Source organism: Phocoena sinus, chromosome 15 (genome assembly GCF_008692025.1).
Source record: "Phocoena sinus isolate mPhoSin1 chromosome 15, mPhoSin1.pri, whole genome shotgun sequence".
NCBI lineage: Eukaryota > Metazoa > Chordata > Mammalia > Artiodactyla > Phocoenidae > Phocoena > Phocoena sinus.
In genome coordinates, this window is record NC_045777.1 from 52536786 (window position 1) to 52563075 (window position 26290).

The 26290-nt window shown below is 46.8% G+C and overlaps 4 protein-coding genes across 17 annotated transcripts in view; 2 read left to right on the top strand and 2 right to left on the bottom strand.

Moving 5' to 3' along the window:
* The window catches only part of NAA60 (N-alpha-acetyltransferase 60, NatF catalytic subunit), a 50350-nt gene extending 39781 nt beyond the window's left edge, over window positions 1–10569 (top strand). For 2 of the 6 annotated variants that reach the window (XM_032603866.1, XM_032603862.1), the window contains exon 7: window positions 86–1449. The gene's annotated coding sequence lies outside the window, so the exon portion shown is untranslated. Of the gene's footprint in view, window positions 1–85 lie in introns of all 6 variants that reach the window. The other 4 variants (XM_032603861.1, XM_032603863.1, XM_032603864.1 and 1 more) reach the window with 4 other exon arrangements.
* Window positions 3342–3765, bottom strand: C15H16orf90 (chromosome 15 C16orf90 homolog). Its single transcript, XM_032606111.1, is given in 3 exon segments — window positions 3342–3423; window positions 3425–3573; window positions 3730–3765. Coding segments are annotated over 3 exon segments (255 nt in total). The 3' UTR covers window positions 3342–3353.
* LOC116739526 (uncharacterized protein C16orf90 homolog) lies at window positions 3880–4315 on the bottom strand (the record flags this gene model as incomplete). The annotated part of the gene is made up of 1 exon (XM_032603868.1): window positions 3880–4315. A coding segment is annotated over one exon (414 nt), but the record flags the coding sequence as incomplete, so codon positions are not given.
* Window positions 10570–14570: 4001 nt separating the features above from the next.
* CLUAP1 (clusterin associated protein 1) overlaps window positions 14571–26290 on the top strand; it is a 42716-nt gene continuing 30996 nt past the window's right edge. For 3 of the 9 annotated variants that reach the window (XM_032606208.1, XM_032606212.1, XM_032606213.1), the window contains exons 1-6: window positions 14633–14754; window positions 17148–17259; window positions 18161–18245; window positions 20447–20626; window positions 23244–23339; window positions 25514–25597. In XM_032606208.1, coding sequence (XP_032462099.1) covers window positions 14733–14754; window positions 17148–17259; window positions 18161–18245; window positions 20447–20626; window positions 23244–23339; window positions 25514–25597 — 579 coding nt within the window. In that variant the 5' untranslated portion in view covers window positions 14633–14732. The other 6 variants (XM_032606214.1, XM_032606211.1, XM_032606209.1 and 3 more) reach the window with 6 other exon arrangements.

A 26290-nucleotide genomic window follows, 5' to 3' on the forward strand; every position in this document is an offset into this window, starting at 1 on the left:
CTAGGCCGGGCCCCTGGGGAGGGGAGGGAAGCAGAGCGTTTCTGCTGAAGCCTTCACCCCTGCTCCCCTCTTGTGTATCCCACAGGCTCCTCCAGCCCTCCTTCCCAATCTGGAAGCCTTCACTTCTGCTGAGCCCTGGCCGGGCCCCCGCATGTGCTCCAGCCCCACGGGCACCTAGGGGTGGCAGCGTTCACTGTGGTCTGTTTCTTCTGCTGCCCTGGGAGCAAGGGCATGGGAAAGGGCTTCCTTCCCCACGCCCCTCACCGGCCTCTTCCCCTCCGCTGTGTGATCCTTCCAGCTCCTTCCTGCAAAGTCGGAATAAACTTCTGGGAGGGAGGAACCCAAGTGTTACGGACAGACTTGACCCTAAAGACACAGGAGCCTCTGAACAATGAGGGGTCAAAATAACGGGAAGGCCAGCCCCTGGTCCAGAACCAGCACCCAGAAGCCCGGAGGGGCGGGGAGCAGCTCCGGTCTCTCCACCCAGGGCTGACCCTTGCTGGGCACAGCTGGGGAGGCTTCTCACCCACACACTGAGCTCTGTGGCTTTGCTCCCCACATGTGCGGACGGATAACGAGACAGGTGCCCACATTCCCCACTAGGAGGCTGAGTCCTCCCACAGCCTCTTCCCATGGGCTGCTTCATTCTGTCCCGAGCGATTGGAACCACCTGTCAGATGGTGGATGTGCCATTCAGCTGAGCTGCTGCAGGGAGCCGGGCTGAGGACAGGCACCACTGAGGGCCTGGGGGTCCTCTCCCCACAACCCCCCAGCCCCATGAGCAGCAGCTCTGAGGCCTGGCCAGGTGCAGACAGGACAAAGCTGAGCACCGCAATGACCAAGTGAGACCCGGCCTTTGGGGCTGGGGACAGTACGTGCCTTGTGGTCCCTCCACCTCTGGGGCAGAGACAGTGCCTGGAAGTGTGCGCGTGGACGGCACGTGCTTCTGGCACCCCTTCTGCCAGGGCCCCTAGAGCTTCTTGCTGCCTGGCCTGCCCCTCCAGAGCAGAGGGGATGGGGCAGAGTCTCACGCCGGACAAGAGCAGGAGACGGGAAACCCCAGGTGGGGGCTCCGTGACCGTGTCCTTCCCTCCCTCAGAACTTCCTGGCCCGGGGCTCCTGCGGCCTCACCGGTGGATCCTGGGCAGGAAAGGCACTCCATCTCCCCCCACTCCCCACCTCCATGCTGACGTTGGTTTCATGCTGAGGCCCAGCTGGGTGTCCTCTCTAATCTGAATCAACGATGATCATGTGATTTTTATTTCTGCCCCTCAGGGTAAGGGAAGAGTCTTCCAGAAGGTTCTACTTTGTACATTCGTAATTGAGCTCAGAGGCTTTGCCCTGCCCCTCCCTCCCCCACCTCCTTATCACTGAAGTGTCCAGCCCAGTGTTGAACAGATTATAGTGTTTTGTCTTACTACAAACAAATAAATAGACTTTAATTGGTCACATCCTGTCTTTGCAGGCCCTGCGCCTGTGGACCCGCCCCGTGGCTGAGGGTGGCCCAGGAGCTGCTTGTCCCCTGGCAAGTCCCAAGGACGCCTTCCAGCTCAAAGGGCGATTGTTTTTTATGATCATAATTGTACCTTGCCCTGCCAAGGAATACAGCCCTGGAAGAGGTTCTAGAGCTGGTGAAAGTGCAGTGGTCAGGCAGGGGCCCTGCCCAGGGCACCCCACCACAGGAGCCTTAGGCGGGAGCGGGTGGGGGGCAGCAGGTCCCAGCCCCTGGCTGGGCCAAGAGGGGGATCAGGTCCTTCTACCAACTTCTTGGAGCCTCTGGCCACCCTGGGGGCAGGAGGTCGTGCCTGTCACCCTCTTAGACAAATGACTGGTTGAGGGGCTGGGAGTAGCTCAAGAGCCACACAGCTGTGAACGGTGGGCTTGAGACCCCAGCCCAGGTGTGGACCCCTCCAAAGCGTGGGTGCACTGCTCCCTGAGGGCTGGGCCTCCCCCTGATGGCCCTCCCTATGGGACAGGGCCTGAGGCTGGTGGCCCGGACTAGGAGCTGCCACCACCCAGGGCTGCATGCACACGTACAACAACCTGAAAAGCACCCAGGGACCAAGGTTTCCAGAATCTGCTGTACCAGGGTACAGGGGAAGGGCAGGGGCCTGTGGGAGCTTTCCCCATGTCTGGAAGGAGCCCAGCTGTCCTGGTGTCCAGAATGTCCTTGACACTATCATGTGTGGTCTGACAGAAGCCTGTGAGAGGGGTAGGTCAGCCCTTGCCTGACCCAGGCTGCCAGGACAGGAAATCAGCCAAATGGTGAGGGTCACTGAGGCAAACCCAGGTTCTCCCATCTGTCCCCACAGGCTGAGGCCCAGTGATGTAGAGCAGGGGGTCTCATCCCAAGAGATTCTGCCCCCCAGGGGACCTCAGACTCTCCAGAGATGTTTTTCGTTACCACACTGGGCGGAGGGCACTACTGGAATCTAGTGAGTGGAGGCCAGGGCGCTGCTAAACATCCTGCAACTCACAGAACAGCCCCCGAAACAAAGAATGGCATAGCCCCAAATGTCAACAGGGCTGAGGTTAAGACCTCCTGATACAGAGGAGCCCATGCCTGGTTGCCTGGAGTCTAGCCCAGCTGGGAGAAGGGCTGTGCTCATTCTGCCTGGAGGGTCAGGGCAGCCAGGGGTCCCCAGGGAAGGTGAACTCAACCAAGGCCTCAATGAGGGGCGGCATGGGGTCAGGGCCAATGTCTCTGCCCAGGTTGCTCTCCTCCCGACACCCTCCCTAAACTTGGCCTAACTTTCTCTGTCCTCTGCCCTCTCCACCCAGAACACCAAGCCCTGCTCTTAGGCCTGCTGAGACCCTGCCCACCCAGGAAGCCTGCCCAGAGTCCCGCCCAGAGGAGGACGGCTCCCTCCTCAACTAAGGGTGGGAGCACCTCGGATTCCCCCAGGATCGACATGGAACTCTGCTCTCAGAACACAGGTGCCGAGGGACCATTTCTGTGGCTGAATTGGCCTGATGACAGACAGACCCAGGGGCAGAAGGTGCAGGCCTTGGCTTTTATTGAGATTAGACCTGTAGGCTCCCCGGCCTCTTGGGAGCCCAACTCTCCACTCCGCCCAGCCTCCCAGGTACAAGTGGCTGACTTGAGTTGGAGCAGGCTGCAAGGGTACGCCCAGGCTTCTTTCTGTCCCTCCCGCAGGACCTCCTCATCCTTCCACCCTCGAGTTTTCCCAAGGCTGGCCTAGGCTCTGGTGCTGGGCAGCTGCCCAGGCATCTCGGTGTGGGGATGCTACTGGTGGGGGCTGAGCCCTTCTGCCTGGACCTGTGTCCTCCTCCTGGGCCATCCTTTCCCCTCCTGTCCTGAGCTGGGAGAACCAGCCCTGGCACTTGGATCCCTATGGCCTCTCCAGAGCCCCAGAGTGAGTTCTCTTGCTCAAGGGACATGTGGATTCCTCTGAGGCCCACCCAGGATCTCTTAGGCCTGAGCCCCAAGCCTTCAGGGGCACCGGGCTGGGAGGGGGCACCCTTGGCTGGGTACATGCTGGAACTGGAAGCTGAGGAAAGCGGGAGTAGAGGAGTCACTTGGAGGGACCTGGGGGAGGCTGCCAGCCCATCCTATGACCCCCGTGAACCTGGCATCCTTCAAAACCAGAGGGGAGGGGGCAGTTCTCCTTAAAACCTGGGAGGGGAGGAGGAAGAGGGAAACACGTTTCAAACTGAAAGGACCCTTCTCTAACACGAACCCCTCATTTTACAAATGGGGAAACAGACCTGGCCAGCGGGGGAGAGCAGGCCAAGGTCCCTCATCAAATGTAGAGCTGGGACAGGTACCCAGGAGGATTGGGAGTGGAGAGGGGCCACCTGGGTCCATCTGAGTGCCCAGCCCAACCCTGCCCGGGGTCTTCCCCTCCTGTCCTCAGCCCTGCATCACCTGGACAGGTGCTCACCTGTATTTCCCAGGCTGTCGAGCTTCCAGAAGGGCTGAGTGGTGACTGTTACCTGGTCCCAGAGCCCCCTGTGGTAAGTCCAGGGGCAAGACTGTGCCCTCGGGTTGTGGGAGGCAGCCCCCAGCCATGAGCTGGCTCAGCCAATGGCTTTCACACTGGCCGGCAGAATGCATGTGGCCTGGCAGGTAGAGAGCCAGGCCCCAGAGGTGGTGCAAGTTCTTGGGCTTGCTTCCCTGGGCACTGGGGCACTGCTGCTGCTGGGCCCCCAGCCCCCCCACATAGATATTGGGTGGCATGTTGGGGTGACTGGTGCGTCCTCGGGCCCAGCTCACTGCATCTGTGGAGGGGAGAGCAGGAGATTGGTGGCTGGTGGGCCACAGCGGCTGTGAGGGGACAGTGTAGTCACATGCTTATGTGATGGGCTCCACCCCTGGCCTGCGGAGCCTCAGCTTACCTGTCTGTCAGATGGGCTCCGCCCCCTGTCTCCCACCTCCCTCACCCAACAAAGCACTCCTTCTCCCTCCCAACCAACAGGGAGGGCTGAGAAGCCTGAGTCTTGGCACCAAGATCTCTTTCAGGACTGCAGGCTCTTTCTGCCACCCCTTTTTGCCCCCTACCCTAGAGAGAGCATTCTGGTGCCCAGGGTCACATGGCCTGGACTGGTGGCCATTCCCCTCTCCCAAGCTTGCATGTCCCTGAGGCCACCCTGGTGGCTTTGGGCCCAGGTCAGGACAGGGGGGCCTCTCTCCTGCCACTCCTCCCCACAGCCTGGCACCTTCTCTTATGTGCAGCTGAGAGAACGCACAGACCAAGGCTTCCATGGAGGGCCAGCCAGGTGGGGGAGGGGCAGCCGGGTCTCCTGTGCAGCAGGGCTGTGCTCTCCCCTGCCTAGGGGATGGATCTGCAGGTCTCCCTTGGCAACCAGCTCTGTGATGTCACAGGGAAGACTTACAGGTTTCCCAGATCCCTGAGTTTGGGAGAGGATGATGCTCAAGGGCAGGGGCAGGGTGGGAGGAGGACAAGGGAAGGGGGAAGAACCTTAGGGGAGGTCCCTGGTCCCTCTGGCTTGGGACAGGCCTGCCAAACATTCAGCTCTTGCAGGCTGAGGAGTCACTCCCAGGGGTAACTGCTTGGGATATCAGTTTCCTAATCCATGGATGGAAAATGAAGGTTTAGGGATGCAGACTTGGTGAGATCTGGGTCAGTGCTTTGAGCATGCTGAGAAGGTGGTATTGGGTGACTGGATAGGTCCCTTAATTTTTCTGTCTATTTTCCCATAAGTAGATGATGTGGTACTGTGGGATCACACCAAGAGTAAGGAAGGATTTGGAGGAACTGGAACTCGTATGTTGCTGGGGGAATGTAAAATGGTACCCCAATTTGGGAAACACTTTCTTAAAAAGTTAAACCTTCAATTCTCTCTATTCACAGATGACATGATCTTATACAGAGAAAAAAATTAATTCACACTAAAAAAAACTATTTGAGCTAATAAAACTATTGGAGCTAATAAGATTCAGCAAAGTCTCAGGATACAAGATCAACACGCAAAATTAACTGTATTTCTATACAGTAGCAAAGAGCAAAAAAAATAAAACAGGAATAAAATTAACCATGGAGGTACAAGACAACACTGAAAACTAGAAAACATTGCTGGGAAAAAAAACTTAAATAAATGGAAAAAGATCCTGTTCATGGTTTGAAGACTTAATATTGTTAAGACAACAGTCCTTCCCAAAGTGATCTATAGATTCAATGCAATTCTTATCAAAATCTCAATGGCCTTGTAGGCAGAAACAGGAAAACTGATCCTAAAATTCATGTGGAATTACAAGGGAGCCCAAAAGCCAAAAACAATCTTAAAAAGTTTGAAACTCAAGATTTCTGATTTCAAAACTTATTGCATACAATGCTACAGTAACCATAACTGTGGAACTGGTATAAGGCTAGACATCCAGACTAATGGAATAGAATAGAGAGCCCAGAATAATTTCATACATCTCTGGACAATTTATTTTCAACAGATCGCCAAGACTATTCCATAGGGAAAATAATAGTCTCTTCAACAAATGGTGCTGGGACAACTAGATGTTCAAAAGATACAAATGAAGAATGAAGCTGGACCCCTACCTCACACCATATACAAAAATTAACTCAAAGAAAACTCTTTGAAGAAATCCTCATCACCATGGATTTGGTAATGGATTCTTAGATATGACAACAAAAGCACAAGCAACAAAAGAAAAAATAGGTAAATTGGACTTCATAAAAGTTGAAAACTTTTGTGTTGCAAAAGACAGTGTCAAGAAGTGAAAAGACAGCCTACAGAATGAGAGAAAACATTTGCAAATCATATATCTGATTAGAGTGTAGTATCTAGAACACATAAAGAGCTCTTACAAGTCAACAACAAAAAGACAAACAACCCAATTTAAAAATGGGTGAAGAACTTGAATAGATATTTCCCCAGAGAAGATATACAAAGAGTCAACAAGCACATGAAAACATGTTCAACATATTTAGTCATTAGAGAAATGCAAATTTAACCCACAGTGAGGGACTTCCCTGGTGGCGCAGTGGTTAAGAATCTGCCTGCCAATGCAGGGGACACAGGTTCAAGCCCTCGTCCAGGAGGATCCCACATGCCGTGGAGCAACTAGGCCTGTGCGCCACAACTACTGAGCCTGCACTCTGGAGCCCGCGAACCACAACTGCTGAGCCCAAGTGCCACAACTACTGAGACCCACCCGCCTAGAGCCTGTGCTGCATGACAAAGATAAGCCACTGTAATGAGGGGCCCATGCACTACAACAAAGAGCAGCCCCCACTCGCCACAACTAGAGAAAGCCTGTGTGTAGCAACGAAGACCCAATGCAGCCAAAAATAAATAAATATTTTTAAAAATTATAAAAAGTAAACCACAGTGAGACACTACTTCTCACACATGAGGCTGGCTATAATTTAAAAAACCAACCAACCAAACAAACAACCCCCCAGAAGATGAGTGTTAATGAGGATGTAGAGAAATTGAAACCTGCTTATACTGCTGGTGGGAATGGAAAATGGTGCAGCCACTAGGGAGAACAGCTTGGCAGTTCCTCAACAAGTTAAACATAGAACTACCATATGACCTAGCAATTTCACTCCTAGGTATATACCCAAAAGAGTTGAAACAGGGCTTCCCTGGTGGCGCAGTGGTTGAGAGTCTGCCTGCCGATGCAGGGTACGCGGGTTCATGCCCCGGTCCAGGAAGATCTCACATGCCGTGGAGCGGCTAGGCCCGTGAGCCATGGCTGCTGAGCCTGCGTGTCTGGAGCCTGTGGTCCGCAACGGGAGAGGCCACAACAGTGAGAGGCCCGCGTACCGCAAAAAAAAAAAAAAAAAAAAAAAAAAAGAGTTGAAAACAGGTATTTAAATAAATACTTGTACACAAATATTTATAACAGCATTATTTATAGTAACCAAAGAATAGAAACAACCCAGAAGTCCATCAGCTAATGGATGGATAAACAAATTGTAGTCTGTCCATACAGGGAAATATTATTCAGCTGTAAAAATAATGAAGTACTGATACACAGGGCAACATGGATGAACCTCAGAAACATAATGCTCAGTGGTAGAAGCCAGATGCAGAATGCCACATATTTTATGATTCTGTTTATACGAAATATGCAGAATGAATAAATCCAAAGTGACAGAAAGCAGGTTAGTGATTACCAGGGGTTATGGGGAAGGAGAAATGAGGAGAGACTGCTTAGTTGGTGTGACATTTCTTCTGGGGGTGATTAAAATATTTTGGAACTAAATAGAGATGGTGGTTGAACATTTCAAATGTATTTAATGCTACCGAATTGTACACTTATAAGGGCAAATTTTATGTTATGTATATTTTATCACAATAAAAATAAGTAAATGACCAGCACCACTTAAAACTATCAAGGTCATCAAAAACAAGGAAAGTTTGAGAAACTATCACAGTCTAGAGAAACCTAAGAAGACATGATGACTAAATGTAATGCTGTGTCCTGAATCAAATCATAGAACAGGAAAAGGACAGTAGGTTAGAAATGAGGAAATCTGAACTTTAGTTAATAATAATGTATCAGTATTGGTTCATCAGGCAAATGCACCATACTAATGTAAGATGTTTAACAATGGCGGGGGTGAGGGAGAGATGGAATATACAGGAACTCTGTACTATCTTTGAAACTCCTTTGAAAGTCTAAAACTGTTCTAAAATCAAAAGTCCATTGAAGGGCTTCCCTGGTGGCACAGTGGTTAAGAATCTGCCTGCCAATGCAGGGGACACGGGTTCGAGCCCTGACCTGGGAAGATCCCACATGCTGCGGAGCTGCTAAGCCTGTGTGCCACAACTACTGAGCCTGCGCCCTAGAGCCTGCAAGCCACAACTACTGAAGCCCACGCGCCTACGGCCTGTCCTCCGCAACAAGAGAAGCCACTGCAATGAGAAGCCCGCGCACCACAACAAAGAGTAGCCCTTACTCGCCGCAACTAGAGAAAACCCGCGTGCTGCAATGAAGACCCAACGCAGCCAAAAATAAATAAAATTAATTTATTTTTTAAAAAAATTATCGAAGGGCTTCCCTGGTGGCGCAGTGGTTGAGAGTCCGCCTGCCGATGCAGGGGACACGGGTTCGTGCCCTGGTCCAGGAGGATCCCACATGCCGCGGAGCGGCTGGGCCCGTGAGCCATGGCCGCTGAGCCTGCACGTCCGGAGCCTGTGCTCCGCAATGGGAGAGGCCACAACGGCGAGAGCCCTGCGTACAGCAAAAAAAAAAAAAAAATATTGAAAAAGAAAAAAAGTTAAACACTCACTTGCCTTATGACTCTATGTCATTCATAGGTATTTATTCAAGAGAAAAGAAAGCATATGTGTCTTTATAAGGATTTCTACATGAATGTTCATACCAGCTTTATTTGTACTAGCCCCAAACTGGAAATGCCCAGAACAGGTGATGTGTAAATAAACTGTGGTGTATCCATACAATGGATATACAACTCAGCAGTAAAAAGGGATGAATTACCGATACAGGCTACGACCTGGATGAGTCTCAAAATAATTATGCCAAGTAAAAGATGCCAGGCAAAAAGGAGAATATGTTGTGTGATCCCATTTATATAAAACCTGAGAAATACACCCGTGTACAGTGACAGAAAGCAGAGGAATGGTTGCCTGGGGTAGAGGGAGTGGCAGGAGGTAGACATTACAAAGGGGTGGGACACAGGAAAACAGGTGGCAGATGTGTTCTCTGTCTTGATAGTTGGGATGGTTTCTTGCATGTATACACTTGTCAAAGCTTATTAAATTGCACACTTTAAATACGTGCATTTTATCTTATGTTAAAAAGCTGTTAAAAAATGTAAAAACCGAGGGAGGAGGCTCGGTGCTCCCTCCATGCCCTGCCAGCTACAGTGGTTGTCAAGTGCTGTCTGCCCATCACAGCCTCCACTGTGTGTGTCAGGCATCACAACCTCCACTGTGACATTGAAGAATCTAAGTCCCCCAGAGGTTGAGTAACTTCCCAAGGTCACAAAGCTGACTGCTTTAGAGGCTGCACTAGGTGCCCTGTGCACACCAGTTTGCCCTAACTTACACCAGATCTGGTGGACTTCAGGCAGCTTGTTGTGTCAGCTCTGAACTGGGCATCACAGCCAGCACAGAGCATGGGAGGAGGGCAGGGGACGTGGCCTTTCCTGAAAGACCTTTCACTTCCTTGGGGTGAGGCATTGTACTCCGACTCACTCATTCAGTCTCAACATGTATGTTCTGAGAGCCTGTGTAGTGCCAGATACTATTGTAGACTTGGGGAGAGAGTTGAGTAGGACAGAGAAGGTATCTGTTTCCACGGTGCATACATGTCCAGATCAGAGACACAGAAGAGAAACAAGCGAGATGTTTCCAGGTCATACTATGAAGAAAATAAAAGAAGGTGATATGACAGGGAGGGGCTGGGAAGGGTCTGCTTTGGTGCAGATGGTCCAAGAGGCCTCTTCACAAAGATCTGAAGAACTTGGGAAGAGCACTCCGGACAGAGCGAACTACTTGTGCAAAGACCAGAAAGCAGGAAGAAGGTGGACGTGTTCAACAGGAAGCCAGGGAGGGGAGATGGAGGGAAGGGAGCAGAGGAGGCACAGCAGGCGCAGCTCAGAGGGCTGAGTTTTCTTTGAACAGCGATGGGAAGCCATTGGATAGTTTTTTTTTTTAAAGCTTTTTTGTTTTTAGTCATGCTTAGTGATATAATATTTTATTTTATTCTATTCTATTCGCCATGCCACGTGTCTTGTGGGATCTTAGTTCCCCGACTAGGGATAGAACCTGGGCCCCAGGTTTGACAGGGCAGTGAAAGCGCCCAGTCCTAACCACTGGACCCCCAGGGAATTCCCAAGAGATACAATTTTAGATGTGGTAAAATTAACCCTTTTTAGTGCACAGATCTATGAGTTTTGACAAACAGCTATTGTCATGTAATTACCACCACAATCAAGATATAGAACAGTTTCATCACCCCCCAAATTATTTTGCACCCAACTCTTCCTGGCAATCACTGATTTATGTCTCTATATTTTCATCTCATTCAGGTTGTCACATAAATGGAATCGTACAGTATGAAGACTTTTTGTAAAATAAATTTATTTTATTTATCATTTTTGGCTGCGTTGGGTCTTCGTTGCTGCGTGCAGGCTTTCTCTAGTTGCGGCGAGTGGGGGCTACTATTCGTTGCGGTATGCGGGCTTCTCATTGCGGTGGCTTCTCATTGTGGTGGCTTCTCTTCTCGCGGAGCATGGGCTCTGGGCGCGCGGGCTTCAGTAGTTGTGGCTTGCGGGCTCTAGAGCGCAGGCTCAGTAGCTGTGGCGCACGGGCTTAAGTGCTCCGCGGCATGTGGAATCTTCCGGACCAGGGCTAGAACCATGTACCCTGCATTGGCAGGCGGATTCTTAACCAGTGCACCACCAGGGAAGCCCTTTTTAAATATCTTTATTGGAGTGTAATTGCTTTACAACGTTGTGTTGGTTTCTGCTGTACAACAAAGTGAATGTATACATATATCGCCATATCCCCTCCCTCTTGAGCCTCCCTCCCACCCTCCCTATCCCACTCCTCTAGGTCGTCACAAAGCATCGAGCTGATCTCACTGTGGCATGCAGCAGCTTCCCACTAGCCATCCGTTTTACATTTGGTAGTGTGTATATGTCAGTGCTACTCTCTCACTTTGTTCTAGCTTCCCCTCCTCCCACTGTGTCCTCAAGTCCTTGTACAAAGCCTTTTGAGTCTGGCTTCTTCCAGTTAGCATAAGACATTGGAGATTCATCATTGTCCTTGCGTATTTTAGCTCTTTGCTTTTTTAAAATTGCTGAGTGGTAATCCATTGTGTGAATGTACCACAATGTGTTTATCCATTGATAAGTTGAGGGGCATTTGAGTGGTTTCCAGTTTGGGGCAATTATAAAGCTGCTCTCAACATTTATGTATAAGTTTTGTGTGAACATAAGTTTTTATTTCTCTTGGGCAGATACCTGGGAGAGAGACTGCTGAGCTGTACGTTGTGTATGTTTAACTTTATTAAGATACTACCAACTGTTTTTTCAAAGTGGATGTACCGTTTCATATTCTCACCAATAGTGTATGAAAGCCCAATTTGCTCCACATCCTTTCAAGTCCTTGGCACTGTCAGGGTTTTTGTGGTTTTTTGTTGTTTTAGCTATTCTAATAATTGTGTAGTGATATCTTGTGGTTTAATATGCATTTCTCTAATGACTAATAATCTTGAGCATCTTTTCCTTTGCTTACCATTTGTAATGAAATAAAATTCATATTTTAAGGCAAGACAAGAAGATTTAAACATAATTTTTTTCCTGCCCATTTGGGCCTCCTCTCTCCCCTGTAGTGTGCATTGTGTATCTGCATTATGCATAACCAGACCTCCCCAGCAGCAGAAATACCTGCTCAACCATAAAGCTAAGTTTTTCTTCTTCTGATGCCAGTTATATAACTCCTTAGAAAACATTCCTTTCTCAATCTTGTCAGGGGTCATGATGCAGATATCTTTGGTGAACTTTGTGTGCAATGCCAATATAACATTTCCCTTAAAGATAGCGATTGGTGCAGAACACACTGGGTCAGATGATCTGGGGAGATACTGGGCCACACCTAATGGAAGTTCTTAGCTTAAACACCTACTTAGGACCTTATCAATGTTACTTGTATTCTGTCTATTTTGCAAGATTATACTTTCTTGTATTACTGAATATGTGACTGAGCCTCTGATGAAAATGACTAGGCTACTTGAAACAATTGATCAAATATACAGTTCTATAACATTGAAGATTTTTTTCTTTTTTTGGCCACACCGCGTGGCTTGCAGGATCTGAGTTCCCTGACCAGGGACTGAATCCAGGCCCTTGGCAGTGAAAGCTCAGAGTCCCAACCACCGGACCACTAGGGAAGTTCCAAGATTGATGATATTAATAGTGTAACTCTAGATACGGGAAGAAGCAGTAAGAGAGAAGCATTTCCTGGACCATAAAAGACTAGAAAGACAGGCAAGGTGGTCCAGAGGCTTTTGGCTACTGTTAACAGTCCAGTGATAGCACATTGCGTGGCCTATCAATGAAATCCTTGCTTGACCTGGGTATGAGCATTCCTAGAGCCATGGGACAAACTGGTCATGAAATGCTTCCTAAACCTTGGTAGAAATTAAGATGGAAAAGGAGGAGATTGTAAAACAAAGAATGTTGCTCACCATCCAATTCTACAAGAATTGAGTCATTAGTCACTACAGTCACTGATTTACAACACACCCTGAAAGAAATTCAGGGCCAATATCAGGATGAGGCATTTTGTGCTCTGGGAAAACTGGCAGAACTAGCTCTCAGATATTTTCGGGAGAAAATTTTATGAACTCAGTTTCTTGCATCTTCCCATACTTGGAAAAGCACTACAACCATTAACTAAGATATCTGCTCCTCGTGAATAGCAGTAACCTTCTACCAAGATGTGTGCTTGACTGCACCTACCCCTTAGTCAAAATCACTACATACTAGCCTCCCCCTTTCCTCTTTGGAACATCCTCAGAGCTTTCTGAAAGACTGTCTCCCTGATTATAATCCTCAGGCTGGCCCGAATAAACTATGCATTACTTAGATTGACTATTGATTAAATTTTTTTGTTGACATTTGCCATATCTTCCCTTGTGAAGTATCTGTTTTAAGTTTTTTGTCTACTTTCTTGTCTTTAATTTTTTTGAAACAATTTTTGACTGGGCCGTGTGGCATGCAGGATCTTAGTTCCTGAACCAGGGATGGAACCCATACTGCCTGCAGTGGAAGCTTGGAGTCTTAACCACTGGACCACCAGGGAAGTTCCTTTTTCTACTTTCTAATTGGATGGGTTTTTAAACTGAGTTTTGAGAGTTTGTTATGTATTTTGGATAGAAGGCTTTTTATCAGATGTGTTTTGTGAATTTATTTTTCTAGACTCTGGATTATCTTTTCATGTTCTTAGTGTATTGAAGAGCAGTTTTAAATTTTGATGAGGTGCAATTTATCAAAAAACATTTTTTAAGAGGATGATACTTTTGGTATATCTAAGAACTCTTGTTTAACCCAGTCAGAAAGTTTTCCCCATAAGTTTTCTTCTGGAAAAGTTATATTCGGTTGGCCAAAAAGTTCATTCCGGTTTTTATGTGCGATATTAACGAACTTTTTGGCCAACCCAATAGTTTTTAGGTTTTACTCTTAGGCAAGGGTGGAGGTTCATTTACTTGCATTTCCAACTGTTCCAAAACCATTTGCTGAAAGATTATTCTTTCTCCACTAAAGGGCTTTACCATCTTTGTTCTAATGACCATGTATATGTGGGTCTATTTCAGGACTCTCTGAGGTCCCGTGCCTTTATGTGTCTGTTACTTCGCCAAAACCAATGCAGGGGCGGAGGGCGTCCCGCGGGTGTAGTCCCTCGTCTTCGCCTACCCTTCTGGGCTCAGCTCACTTCGCCTCCCCAGCCCTTGCTGTCACCTATCCCCAACCGTGGCAGCCCAGTAGAGAAGACTCCCAAGTTAGATCACAGCTCATCTGGCCACATGTTGGGCGCGGTCCTCACCCCGGAGCCGCCCCCTCCCTCCACCAGGAGCAACGACAGCTCCAGCTGCCAGAGTTCACGGTTGCCAGGACAACCGCCGGCGCGCGAAGACCCGGGCCAGTTTCCGGCCTGTTGTGAAGAGCGAGACGGCTGCGCACGCGCAGATGGCTGTCGGGCCTGCTCTCGCTGCCCCGCGGTCAGCCCCTGCCTGCGACTCGCAATCTGTGGCCTCAACTGCTTCACGCCGCAGGCGCTTCTTGCGGGTTTCGGACGCGGGCGCGGCAGCCATTTTACACATGCCAGAGAGAAGTGTGCCGGGCACAGGACCCAGGCTGGAGACCCGGCTTCGTGATATTATGTACATTCTTTCTAGAGGAGTTTAGGAGGAAATGAGAAGTAGTACGTAGGGTGCCTCGCACAGCGTCAGGCACTTAGTAGGTCCTTAGGACGTGTCACCCAGTGCCAAACGTCTGCAAACTGTGTAAAGTGGGCCCGGCCACCAGGCGGGGCGGGACCCCACGCCCCCTCCCTCAGCGTCGCGGGACGTCCCCTGCCGGCTGCCCTTTCTCTGGTGCGCATGGAGCATGCGCACCCAGCCCGGCCGTTTCGCCTCCAGTCCTGTTTGGCCCCGGCTGCGCGCCGTAGAGGACTCCGTGCATTGCCATAGAAACCCATGAGCGCTGAGGGGCAAGCGGCGGAGACTCCGGGATCCTGAGGACCAGGGCGCCATGTCTTTCCGGGACCTCCGCAGTAAGGCAACCCTGACCCCTGTGACCTGCGGTCCTCCCGAGACTCGGGGCTCCGGCCCAACGGGTTCCCTGTCTGAGCCCCGCTGAGGTTCTCGCGCTGGAGCCCCCTCCCGGGCCGCTGGGGCTCGGGGGCGCCCCTGGCCCGCCGCCCCGTAGGCTGAGCGCCCCAGCCCTGTCTCATAGCCCTTTCTGCGATGATGGGAGGTTGTGTATGTGTATGCGGCTAGTGCGGCTGAGGAACCGAAGCTTTAATTTTATTTAATTTTAATTGACTTATGGGTCTGTTCGCTACTGTATTGGAAAACGCAGAGACCGTTTTTGAGTTGGGTTAGCTTAGAGCTCCGGGAAACGAACAACAACCGAGGAGGGGGCTGGTGAATAATAATTGAGGCTTCCGTTTTTTCGAGTTTTTATGATCTGCCAGGTAGTTACTGTCTTATGTGTGTTCATCGTTTCATTCACTCCTCTGAACAACTGTGCACCTGTGTTTAGAGATGAGGAACTGGGCAGAGAGAGGTCAGGTCAGGGGACACAGGTGGTAAGAGCTGGCGCTGAAGTGTGAAATCAGGTTGTCTAACCTCCAAAGCTTGCATCTTTTCTAAAGGGGCTGGTGAGGAGAAGGGAATCCAAGTGCCTTTGCTAGGAGGGTGGGGTAGTGGAAGAATGGGGAAAAGAATTAGTTACTACTACTTTGGGGGACACCTGTTACACACCAAACATTTTACATGCGATATCTTATTTTAGTCCTCACTGTAACAGTAAGGTGGTTCGTATAAGTTTCTGGATGAAATACTTTGAGGCAGAGAGGTAAAGTAGTTTGCTTTAGGTCACACAGCTAGAACTGGGTGGAAACGAGGATCAAAAGGTAGGACTGTGAAAAAAAAAAAAAAAAAAAAAAAAAAAAAGGTAGGACTGTGAAGGAATCTCTTGCCTTTTATACGCTTTCATTTTCTGAATCTGAAGCAGTTCAGTCAACTGGCTCCACCTGCATAGGTGTAGCAGGTGATTGCCGATTTGGTGTGATCTGAGGGGCCTCTTTAAGGCCAATTTTCTAACAATTGCTGGTGCCTGAAATTTCCCCATTAAAGATTACTCCTTTCAGTTGTGAATTGCTCTTTTTTCTATAATGGAAATATATAGGAAGAGGCATCACATTTTATTGATGCCTATTAGCACTATTGTGTGAATCTGTGCCCTCTGGGAGTTGGAGGTTCTTGGTGACCTTATGTTGTAGAGACAAGTTTCTCCTTCCTCATAGTTGAGGGAGGCCAGCCTTCTGCTAGGGGACGTTGAATGGAGTTGTGTTGGTTAAAGTGTACAAGAAGGGGATTTCTGAGCATTTTGACCTTAAATGAATGCTGTACATTATGCAATTCATGGTAAGATTCTTATTCAGATTGTCTCCATTTTAACAGTAATACTGTAGAATTAACAGAACTGCACTGCTACTTAGCGGCAAGAAGTGTTTAGGGCTTACTGTGTGATGGGAAGGCTGCTGCTTTATTTTCCATTGCTCTATTTAAATATCCCCCAAAACAGCAAGAGGCCCTCTGCTTCTCTTTCCTCTGCTTATACCTTCTCTTCTGTTGTCTTGTGAAATCCAGACTAATCTCCAAGGCCCAAGTAGCTTATTTGTGAATGTCATTGGGACATCTTGAATATCCACCTTCAAGAAGAGTGAAGACAGACATTATTTAGCCAGAAGCACACTGAATACAGGTCTTAGCACATCGTGGGAACTAAAAAGATGTTTTATTTCCAAGTCTTGCTGAAAGCTTAGTGACTGCAGCATCTGGTATCAACACGTATTAGTATTACTGTTTCTTAGTCTGTCTCATAATACATCTAAATATTGCTCAATAGTTCAATCATTTTCTTGAAGATTTCTCTAAATACAACGCAACTAATGTTTAAATTTTGTGTTATTAAGGTCCTATATGTTCAGTGGGAAAAAAAGTCAACTCAGAAATAACACAAAAAACACAGAAATAACACACAAAACTTCACCCTACCACCATCACACCCCCCCCCAAAAAAAACCCACGGTTAACATTTAAACCATGACCAGGTAATTCTCATTTTGAGTGGTAAAGAGAAAGATATCCAAGAGATAAATGAGGTGTCCAAGAGAGAAATTAAATTCACAGCCAATCCCTAAACCCCATTTCAATGTACAGTTTCCTCTTCTCCCATTGAATTTAAATACATGTTTTTCAGGAAGCAGATTAGGTATTTTAACTTTTATCTCTTTTTTTCTTTCCCTCTTAGAGAGTTGATAAATAGTCCATAAAAGTGTCAGTAGGTTGGGAGTAAGAAGAGAAAGCAAAGTGTCTGCATTCATAAGTCGTTGCTGTTTGACGAGGAACTGACTACATTGTGTTTTACCTTGGACAGACTTTACAGAGATGATGAGAGCCTTGGGATACCCTCGACATATTTCTATGGAAAATTTCCGCACACCAAATTTTGGACTTGTATCTGAAGTGCTTCTCTGGCTTGTGAAAAGGTTAGAACTGCACTTTACTGAGGTCTTAAGAATGTATATGAGATGTTATTCATTAGCTACCTAGAAACAGGATGCTTTTGTGTAGCAAAAGGAAAAGTTCAATAAAATTTGACAGACTTGGTTGTAACCTGTTAAAAATCAGTTGAGTTTAAAGAATGCTGTGGGAGAAGGGAGTGTACCAGGCAGCGGTAAAAGGAGAATGTTTCTCAGTAGGAAGCCGACACAGGGGTGCTGGTCCGCATTCTTCTTCATCCCCTCACCTTCATCAGGGAGTGACAGGACCTCACACATTCTGCAGAGTACCTGGCTTGGAAATAATTTAGATTTCATTTTGTGTGAAAAATCTAATATGATTCAGGGTTGGCAAACTTTTTTACTAAGGAGATAGTCAATATTTCAGGCATTGCAAGCTACATAAGATCTCTGTCATGTATTCTTCCTTATTTTTTTTATAACCTTTGAAAAATGTAAAAACCCTTTTTAGTTTGCGGGCTGTTCAGGAAGAGGCCAAGGGCTGCCATCTGTTGACCCCAGTGTGTCATCAGTTACTCGAAGAAAGGAACTCCACTGGGTCAAGGGCAGGCAGCCAGAGTAATAGTTCTGATTATTTTAATGGAACTTTACAGTCTGAGATAGATTTAATTTTGTAAGCTGAGACCCGAATTTGATTTTTGAAATTTGTTAAACCGATTTTTAGGTGAAGATTTGTTCTCTTGAATGTTTGGTATTTTGTGTTGCTTCTGAAGCCTTTCTTACTCTTACTGCCTTAGCTGGGGACTCAGAGAGCTTCCTGTTACAGATCCACTGTCCTCTCAGTTGCTTTACCTTCTCTTTTGTGAACTTTGTACTTAATTACCTTGTGTCTTCTCTCTCTCTCTCTCTCTCTCTCTCTCTGCAATAGGTATGAACCTCAGACTGACATCCCTTCTGATGTTGAGACTGAACAAGACCGAGTTTTCTTCATTAAGGCAATTGCCCAGTTCATGGTTGGTTCACAGTTTTTTGATGGAGTTGTAAAATTAAATACATTAGAAGGAGATGAAGCCTAGTTAGAGCTGCTTTCAGATTTCTTTTTTAAAAGTATTTTTTCCTTCTCTTTTTTAAAAAATTAATTAATTACTTTTATTTTTGCCTGCGTTGGGTCTTTGTTGCTGCGCAGGCTTTCTCTAGTTGTGGCGAGCGGGGGCTACTGTTTGTTGCAGTGCGCAGGCTTCTTATCGCTGTAGCTTCTCTTGTTGCGGAACACAGGCTCTAGGCGCGCAGGCTTCAGTAGTTGTGGCACACGGGCTCAGTAGTTGTGGCTTGTGGGCTCTAGGGTGCAGGCTCAGTAGTTGTGGTACACGGGCTTAGTTGCTCTGTGGCATGTGGGATCTTCCCGGACCAGGGATCAAACCTATGTCCCCTACATTGGCGGGCGGATTCTTAACCACTGGGTCACCAGGGAAGTTCCAGATTTCTAAACACACTCCATTACCAGATTTCTGTGGAGCCATTTTACCAACAAAGTTTTCTGGGTTTTTTGTTTTTAATTTATTATTTGTTAAGAAATTTAGAGTCCCATGCCCCAGCGGCCATTGGTCCCTACAGTCAGGCTGTGTTAGCTGGCAGGACCATTTACGTTTCAGGACAGCTAGGCATGGACCCTGCAAATGGACAGCTTGTGCCAGGAGGGGTGGCAGATGGCAGAAGAGTCTAAACAGGTTCTTACAAACATGGGTGAAATTCTGAAAGCAGTAGGCTGTGAGTTCACGAATGTGATAAAAACAACTGTTTTGCTGGCTGACATACTGTCAATGACATCTACAGGCAATATTTCCAGAGTAGTTTTCCTGTGAGAGCTGCTTACCAGGTTGCTGCTTTGCCCAAAGGAGGCTGTGTTGAAATTGAAGCAGTAGCTGTTCCAGGACATCTTGTGACAGCATCACTTTAAGTGGGCCCAGGGTTATTTAGTCTGGAATTTAAAAAATGTTTTAAAATTAACATCTTAATTTTTACAATCTTTGTTGCAAAGTATAAGGTTGACTGAAATATCTGAAATTATTATGGAAATACCATATAATAAGGGGAATTGAACATAAATTGAAGATTAATGATGAATCTAGTTATTGACATTACAGATTACGCTTACATAACACTCGTATTACTGGACGTGGGAAAAGAGACATGCATTACAGTTACTCAGATATATAAAAGTAAAGGGAAGTAACATACAGGAAAGATGAGTTACTATTCCTGAGAAATAATAAAGAGCACACCTAATTAAACCCGATTAGTTTAATGATGTGAAATATTTATTTTTCATGTCAGATATATGATCCTGCTTTTACTTGAGTAAAATTAAAGTATTTAAGTATTCAAACCTAGTAGAGCTAAAGGAGAAGAAACTGGACCAAAAATTTATATAGATAATATTTTTCTAATGGAAATTAAATGGCATGCAGATTTTAAAAAAGAATTTTATTTACTTATTTTTGAATAGGTAATACATTTTATGGTTCAAAAATTTTTTTAAATCATGAAACAATATAGAGTAAAATGACTTTCTATTCTGTTTGCCATCAGCCCAGTTCCATTCCCAGTGATCACTATTCTTAATATCTTTCAGAGTTTCTTTAGGCATAATTAAGCAAATAGACTGTATATTCCTTTTCCTTCCTCTTACACAAATGGTGGCATACTGCACACCACCGTTTAGAATCTTGTCTTCATATAACAGTACATTTTGGAGAACTTTTCAAATACACATAGAGTTTCTTTATCCTCTCTTACACCTGAGTAGTATTGCTTGCAAGTTTATACCGTAACTTATGTAATTTATACAGGTAGGCATTTAGGTTGTTGGTAACTTTTGTTCTTAGAAGCAATGCTGTAACAAATAACCTATACACATCATTTTGTTTGTGAATACGTATATCCCTAGCATAAGTTCTTAGGATTGGAATTGCTGGGCCAAAGGACATATGCATTTGTAATTAATTTTGTTGTCATTTACCAAATTGTTCTCCATCAAGATTGTATCAGTCAACATACCCACTTGCAATATATGAGTAACTTGAAAGTTTGATTCTTAAAATGATTTGGTTATATCCCTATTGTTGGCAGTGACATTTTCAAATGACCTACATGGAATTTGGTTTAGATTTTACGTGGAATGGGTCTTAAACTTTTTTTTTTAATCTGAAAATAGGCCACTAAGGCACATATAAAACTCAATACTAAGAAGCTTTATCAAGCAGACGGGTATGCAGTGAAAGAACTATTGAAGATCACCTCTGTCCTTTATAATGCTATGAAGACCAAAGGTATGGAGGACTCTAAAATAGGAGAGGAAGATATCAGCAAATTCAAGTTTGACCTTAGCTCAAAGGTAAGGACAATGCAAGGCTTGTAGTGAGGGATGAAATGTTTATTTCTCAAACACTGAAATGGGCTATATCAGTACAGCATCACTTCTTTCCTTACTCCTTGACTGAGGGCCATTTGTTAGTTTTGTGCTCATCAGCATTTGGATCAAAGCAGAAGGGACAATAAATTCAACTTTTTATTGAAAGCCTGCTGCTATCTGCCAGGCACTCTTCAAGCACTGGGGATACAGGCGTGAACAACAAGGACAGGAATCCTCTGTTCCCGCGGCTTAGTTGGGGGAGCCAGACTGTAAACCACAAAGCAGAAGGAGTAACAGGTCAGATGGGCTGCATGTGTGGAGGATAGTAAAGCAGGGAAGGGGCTGGCGTGCGGGGGGAGGTGTCTTAAATAGAGGGCTAGGACAGCCTCAGGGATTGGGTGACGGTTTCAGCAGAGATCTGAAGGAGGGAAGGAGCAAACCATTCAGTGGAAAGGTGTGCTGTGTGTGTTTGAGGAAACACAAGGGGACCATGTGATGCGAGCTGGGAGGGGAGGCAGCCTCAGGCCTGTGGTCCCTGGAAAGCCACTGTCAAGACTTTGACTCTGAGGTGGAAAATCGTTGAGTTTTGAACAAAGAAGTACATAATTTGAAACTTCATATTAAAAGGATCACTCTGGCTGCTGGATTGAGTCGGACTGAAGGGGGAAAAAAGGTGGAAGCCCAGAGACCTGTTAGAAAGCAGGAGGTGACAGCGCCTTTGAGCAGAGTGGCCGTCAGGTGCTCAGCTGAGCTTGGGGAGAGAGTGAGCTGCCAGGCGTCGGAGGACTCGATTAAAGCAACAAGCCAAACATGAAAGCTGTGTCTTTAATCACTAACTGCAGTGGTATAAAGCAAGGGACTAAAGCCAGAGGAAGTGTCAACTCCCTGTTTCATAAGACTGCTTTGGCAGTTTTAATGCCCCCTGAGGTGTGGGAGAAGGTGTTTGCCCCACCTTCCCCAATAAGGAAGCCTCAGCAGAGGCACTGAAGAGGACCTGGACCCAAGGCCTCAGATAAAGAGACCTAGGAATGCAGGTCTTTATGAGAACATGACTGGCCAGAGGGCCTGGTTCCTTGACTGCAACTCTCTTCAGAGACTGCAGGGCACTGGTGTTCGAGCACAGCTTTCCCCAGGAGGCCTGCCAGGTAAAGCCTCCAGGATTGCCTGTGGTCAGGCCTGAAAAACCACACACAGGAGCCAGATCCTCACTGGGAGGAAGTGGTCAGAGGTTAGAGCATATTTTGAAGGTGGGTCTTATGGATTGGGTGTAGGTTGGAAGAAAGCAGACAGCACAAGGAAGGTCCTAAAGCAGCTCTGTCTGGTAGCGCTTCCGTGCTGGTGGATGTGTTCTGTGTCTCTGCCATGCGATACGGTAGTCGCTAGCCACGTGTTGCCAGCATAACCAAGGAACTGAGTTTTAAGTTTTATTAAATTTTGAATGGTTTAACATTGAAAATGGCCACATGTGACTAGTGGGCACGATATTAGATATCATGGCTCTAAAGTTTTGGGTGTGAGTTCCTGCAAGTACAAAGTTGCCGTCTACTGAAGTGGAGAAGAGTTTGGAAGGAGCAGGTCTGGCAGGAAAGATGAGGAGTTTGGTTTGGGACATGTTATGTTTGCGACGTCCACGAGGTGTCCAAGTGGAGATGTCAAACCTCAGCTCATGGCTTTAATCTTGGTATCAGAGCTGAGAGCTTGCGGGGAGTGTGCGTGGAAGGGAGGTCCGGGGTTGGGGGTGGTGTGCGGCTGGACTCTGCTGAACTTCAGTGCTGAGAAGTGGGGCGGATGAGAGGACTCCCAGAGAGGAAGCTGGGAACTCGCTGCTGGTGAGGAAGCAACTATTCGAGAGGAGTCCTGAGGACTGAGGAACTGGGAAGGAAGTCGCCAGCTGTGAACGAAGAGTGAGAGTTGTCAGTGGCTTGAAAATGAAAGAGGGTGGGAATTCGTTGTTTTGGGGAGAGGGAGAGGGAGCTGAGCTGGGAAATGTTTGGGCTCTTTGGAAGTTTAGTGTATTCATGGAAGAGGGTGTGACGTGTAGATCCTAAGAAAGAAGCTGTGCCCAGGGCCAGATCATCATCATCTTCACAGCAGTGCCTTGTGGGAGCTTGTAAGGCCTTCATGCCGGTGAGCTCATTTGAGCTCACAGCAGCCCGGTGAAGTGCAGCCTGAAGGCAGAGAATGAGGGGACAGGGAGGGTTAAACATAGGGCATCAGGGTTCTGCGGTAGGCATGTGTCCCTCAGGTTGCCCCTCCTTTGCTCACCCCACCACTGACAGGGTCCCTTGTTATAGGAAGCGTGTCAGTGTTCACAACCCCCACACCTCCTTGTTGCAGAGTACATTTGACCTGACATTTGGGTTTTTCAGGTGGCCTGGTATTGGTCTAATTTGTACTTAGATCAGTGTTTCCTAAACTGATGTTTTGGGAACTCTCTTCTCCAGGATGTAAATATGTGTCTTGTGGAAAATGTGTTCTATAGTCAAGTAAGTCAAGTATCCTGACTGCAGGTGGGAACCTATATGAACAGATTGATTCTTTCTGAATGCCTAATAAAAACCTGTCACTGAAGTTTCTGTTTTTGATATTTTTCTTCCAGATTGCAGATTTGAAAGCAGCCAGGCAGCTTGCTTCTGAAATCACTTCCAAGGGAGCATCTCTGTATGACTTGCTGGGCAAGGAGGTGGAGTTGAGGGTAAGCAGTGTTCAGATAACTCAGTTACCTCCTTAGCTAAGCAGAGTTCCAAGGTTTCTTTTCCAATTCTGTTTTTCCCTGTTCTTTTGATTTCATTAAACGGTACCTGATTAAATGAGCTACTGTGTGGGAAAGTAATATACGTATGGTGTTTGCTGCTGTTTGTGCTTCTGGTGGGCTCTGGTCTGTTTCTAATACCTTTGACATCTAGTTCAGGAATGGCAAATATGTGCCTGTTGCTGAAACTTTCCTCCTTGTGCCCGTGGCAGACTTTATTGATCATGATGCTTTCCCCCGGTACACTCAGCCTTGGCATTCTTCCCAACAAAATGCTCTTCTGAGCCTGTGGTTCCCAAATCTTGTTGCCCAGTGGAATCACCTGGGGATCTTTACAAACTACTGATGTCTGGCTTCCATGCTGATGTCATTGGTATGAAATGTGACTTGGGCACTGGGAGTTTTAAGTCTCCTGGGTGGTTCTAACGTACAGCAGAGTTTGGGAACCAGTCATTAATCTAGGTAGTCACTACCAATCATTTGAAGTTGATGTTACAGTTGAAACTTATTTGCAGTCCTTATTCTAGCCCATGCCAGTCAAGGAGGATGCTCTGTCCACTGTGTTTAAGGAGCTGTTGAAGAGTGGGTTCATAAAACACCCTTGGAGCTCCTATAGAGCTTTTTAAATCACCCAGCATCCAGGTCATCCCCCATACCAGTGGATCAAAATGTTTGGGGGTGAGAGCCAGATTTTTAAAGATCTCCAGGTGATTCCAATGAGCAGCAGAGTTTTGGACCTACTGGTTGGAGAAGAAATGGAGTGCTGTTTAATTCTTACCTGAGAGGATTTATGGCATTTGAAGCATACATGCTCATATCTAATGTTTTTGAATTAAATGCACTTAGTTCATTCCATTCCCATCAGGTGTATCATCCGTGACTGCTCTCTCACTGCCTTGCCTGTGTTCTGGCATTGCTGCTACAGTGTAATGGCATTTTTCATTTCTGCCCTAGGAACAGACTGGAAGCGGGGGACTTGGTGCTAGCTCACCATCCCTGCTCTTGATATATTGCCACCTGGTGAAGTGTAGTTGGCAGAACAAACCTGACATAATGTCTGACAGCTAATTTAGATAAGCAGTGAGGCAGCTCCCGGCTTTCCATGTTTTCTGTTCATAGTGCAATAGTGCACATGTCTACACGTGTTCCTCAGTCCCAGAGACAGGAGCTGGTCACTTGCTATTTGCCAGCAGAGCCCTGGCTTCATTGTGAGGCTCACCAGGATTCTCCTGGGGGCTCTTTTAGTACTGTCCTGTAATGAATTGATGGAGCAATCAGAGGCCGAACTGTTGCCATGGAAGCCAAGAGACCCTGAATGTAGGACTTCTCAAATTCTGTGTACAGTCATGATCTGAGGAAGATCCCCTATCCAATATATGTTTTTCATACAATCAACAAAATATTCATTGAGGACCAACACCAACCACAGGCAAGGAAGGCACTGTGCTCAGTGTCTTTGAGTAAGTCACGGTCCCTGCCCTCAGTAGTTTTCCACTGTGGGGGAGGTAATGTACACTGTGGAATAAAGGAAGCACAAGACAGGATTTGATAAAGTGCTCCAAGAACCCCATAACTGCATCTGCAATGAAGTCCCATGTTACGGAAATTTCCAATACTGATATGATAGGCACAGATGCCTCCCTTGTTGGTTAGTGGTTAGTGCTAAGGGCAGGGCTGAGCTGATTCTTCTCATTAGTTACAGTTGTCAGTAATGGGCAACTTAGAGGGATGTGATCACAAAGAAGATTGTACAGGCTGGCAGTGGGTTCAGACGGCAAGTTGAGCTGCACTTGGTTTGGGGTCACCTGAATGGAATGCAAGTAAAAGAAGCAAATTTTGGAGAAAAGATTCTGGATGGTGAGTTCAGGTTCCTATGGTGTTAGGGTACAGGGGGCCTGTGGCTGGAGAAGGGGACCTTGAGCACTGGAGAGAGGCCAGGCTGGCCGGAGGATTACAGAAGACACTTGGAGGAGGTGATGGCGGGAGTGCTTTTGCATCAGAGACCCACACAGTAATGAAGCTTTTGAGAACCAGTCCATAAGCCATATCTAGACAGGGGAATTGGTCTTGAGAATTCGTCTTCTGAAAAAATAATTTCGCTTCATTGTTTCCAATAGGAACTGAGAACAGAAGCAATTGCCAGACCTCTGGAAATAAATGAGACTGAAAAGGTGATGAGAATTGCAATAAAAGATATTTTGGTAAGATACTTCACTTTTATTTAATGTTTTTATGCCTGGGACTGGAAAATAGTTCCTAACTCTACAGGACAGAACAAGCCAGGCCTCATAACAAAGAAGGGACAGGTTAGTGGGGAGGTGAAAAATTTAGAGCACATTCTAGAATAGTTGGTGACTTACTGTTATTTTTCCCCTCATTACAAATATGAACAATTTCTCCTGTTGTTAAAGTTTTGCCAGTTTTATTAATTTAGTAATTCTCTTAAATTCTGCAGTAATTTTAGTAAATACTTTATGGACTCTTCATACTTGATTTAACCAGTTCCTCACTGCTGGGCGTTTAAATGATTTCCAGATTTTCTTAACTTTAAACAGCACTGTATAAATAGAATGATCATCATCCTTTACTACTTACCCATGATCAGTTGTTATTTGCTTATCTCACCTATATCATTCATTTGGAAAGCAGAAAGTGAGGGAGACTCAGACTACTTGGGTTTGAATCCCTCTGTGTGATTTTTTTTTTTTTTTTTTTTTTTTTTTTTTTTTTTGCGGTACGCGGGCCTCTCACTGTTGTGGCCTCTCCCGTTGTGGAGCACAGGCTCCGGATGCGCAGGCTCAGCGGCCATGGCTCACAGGCCTAGTCGCTCCGCGGCATGTGGGATCTTCCCAGACCGGGGCATGAACCTGTGTCCCTACATCAGCAGGCAGACT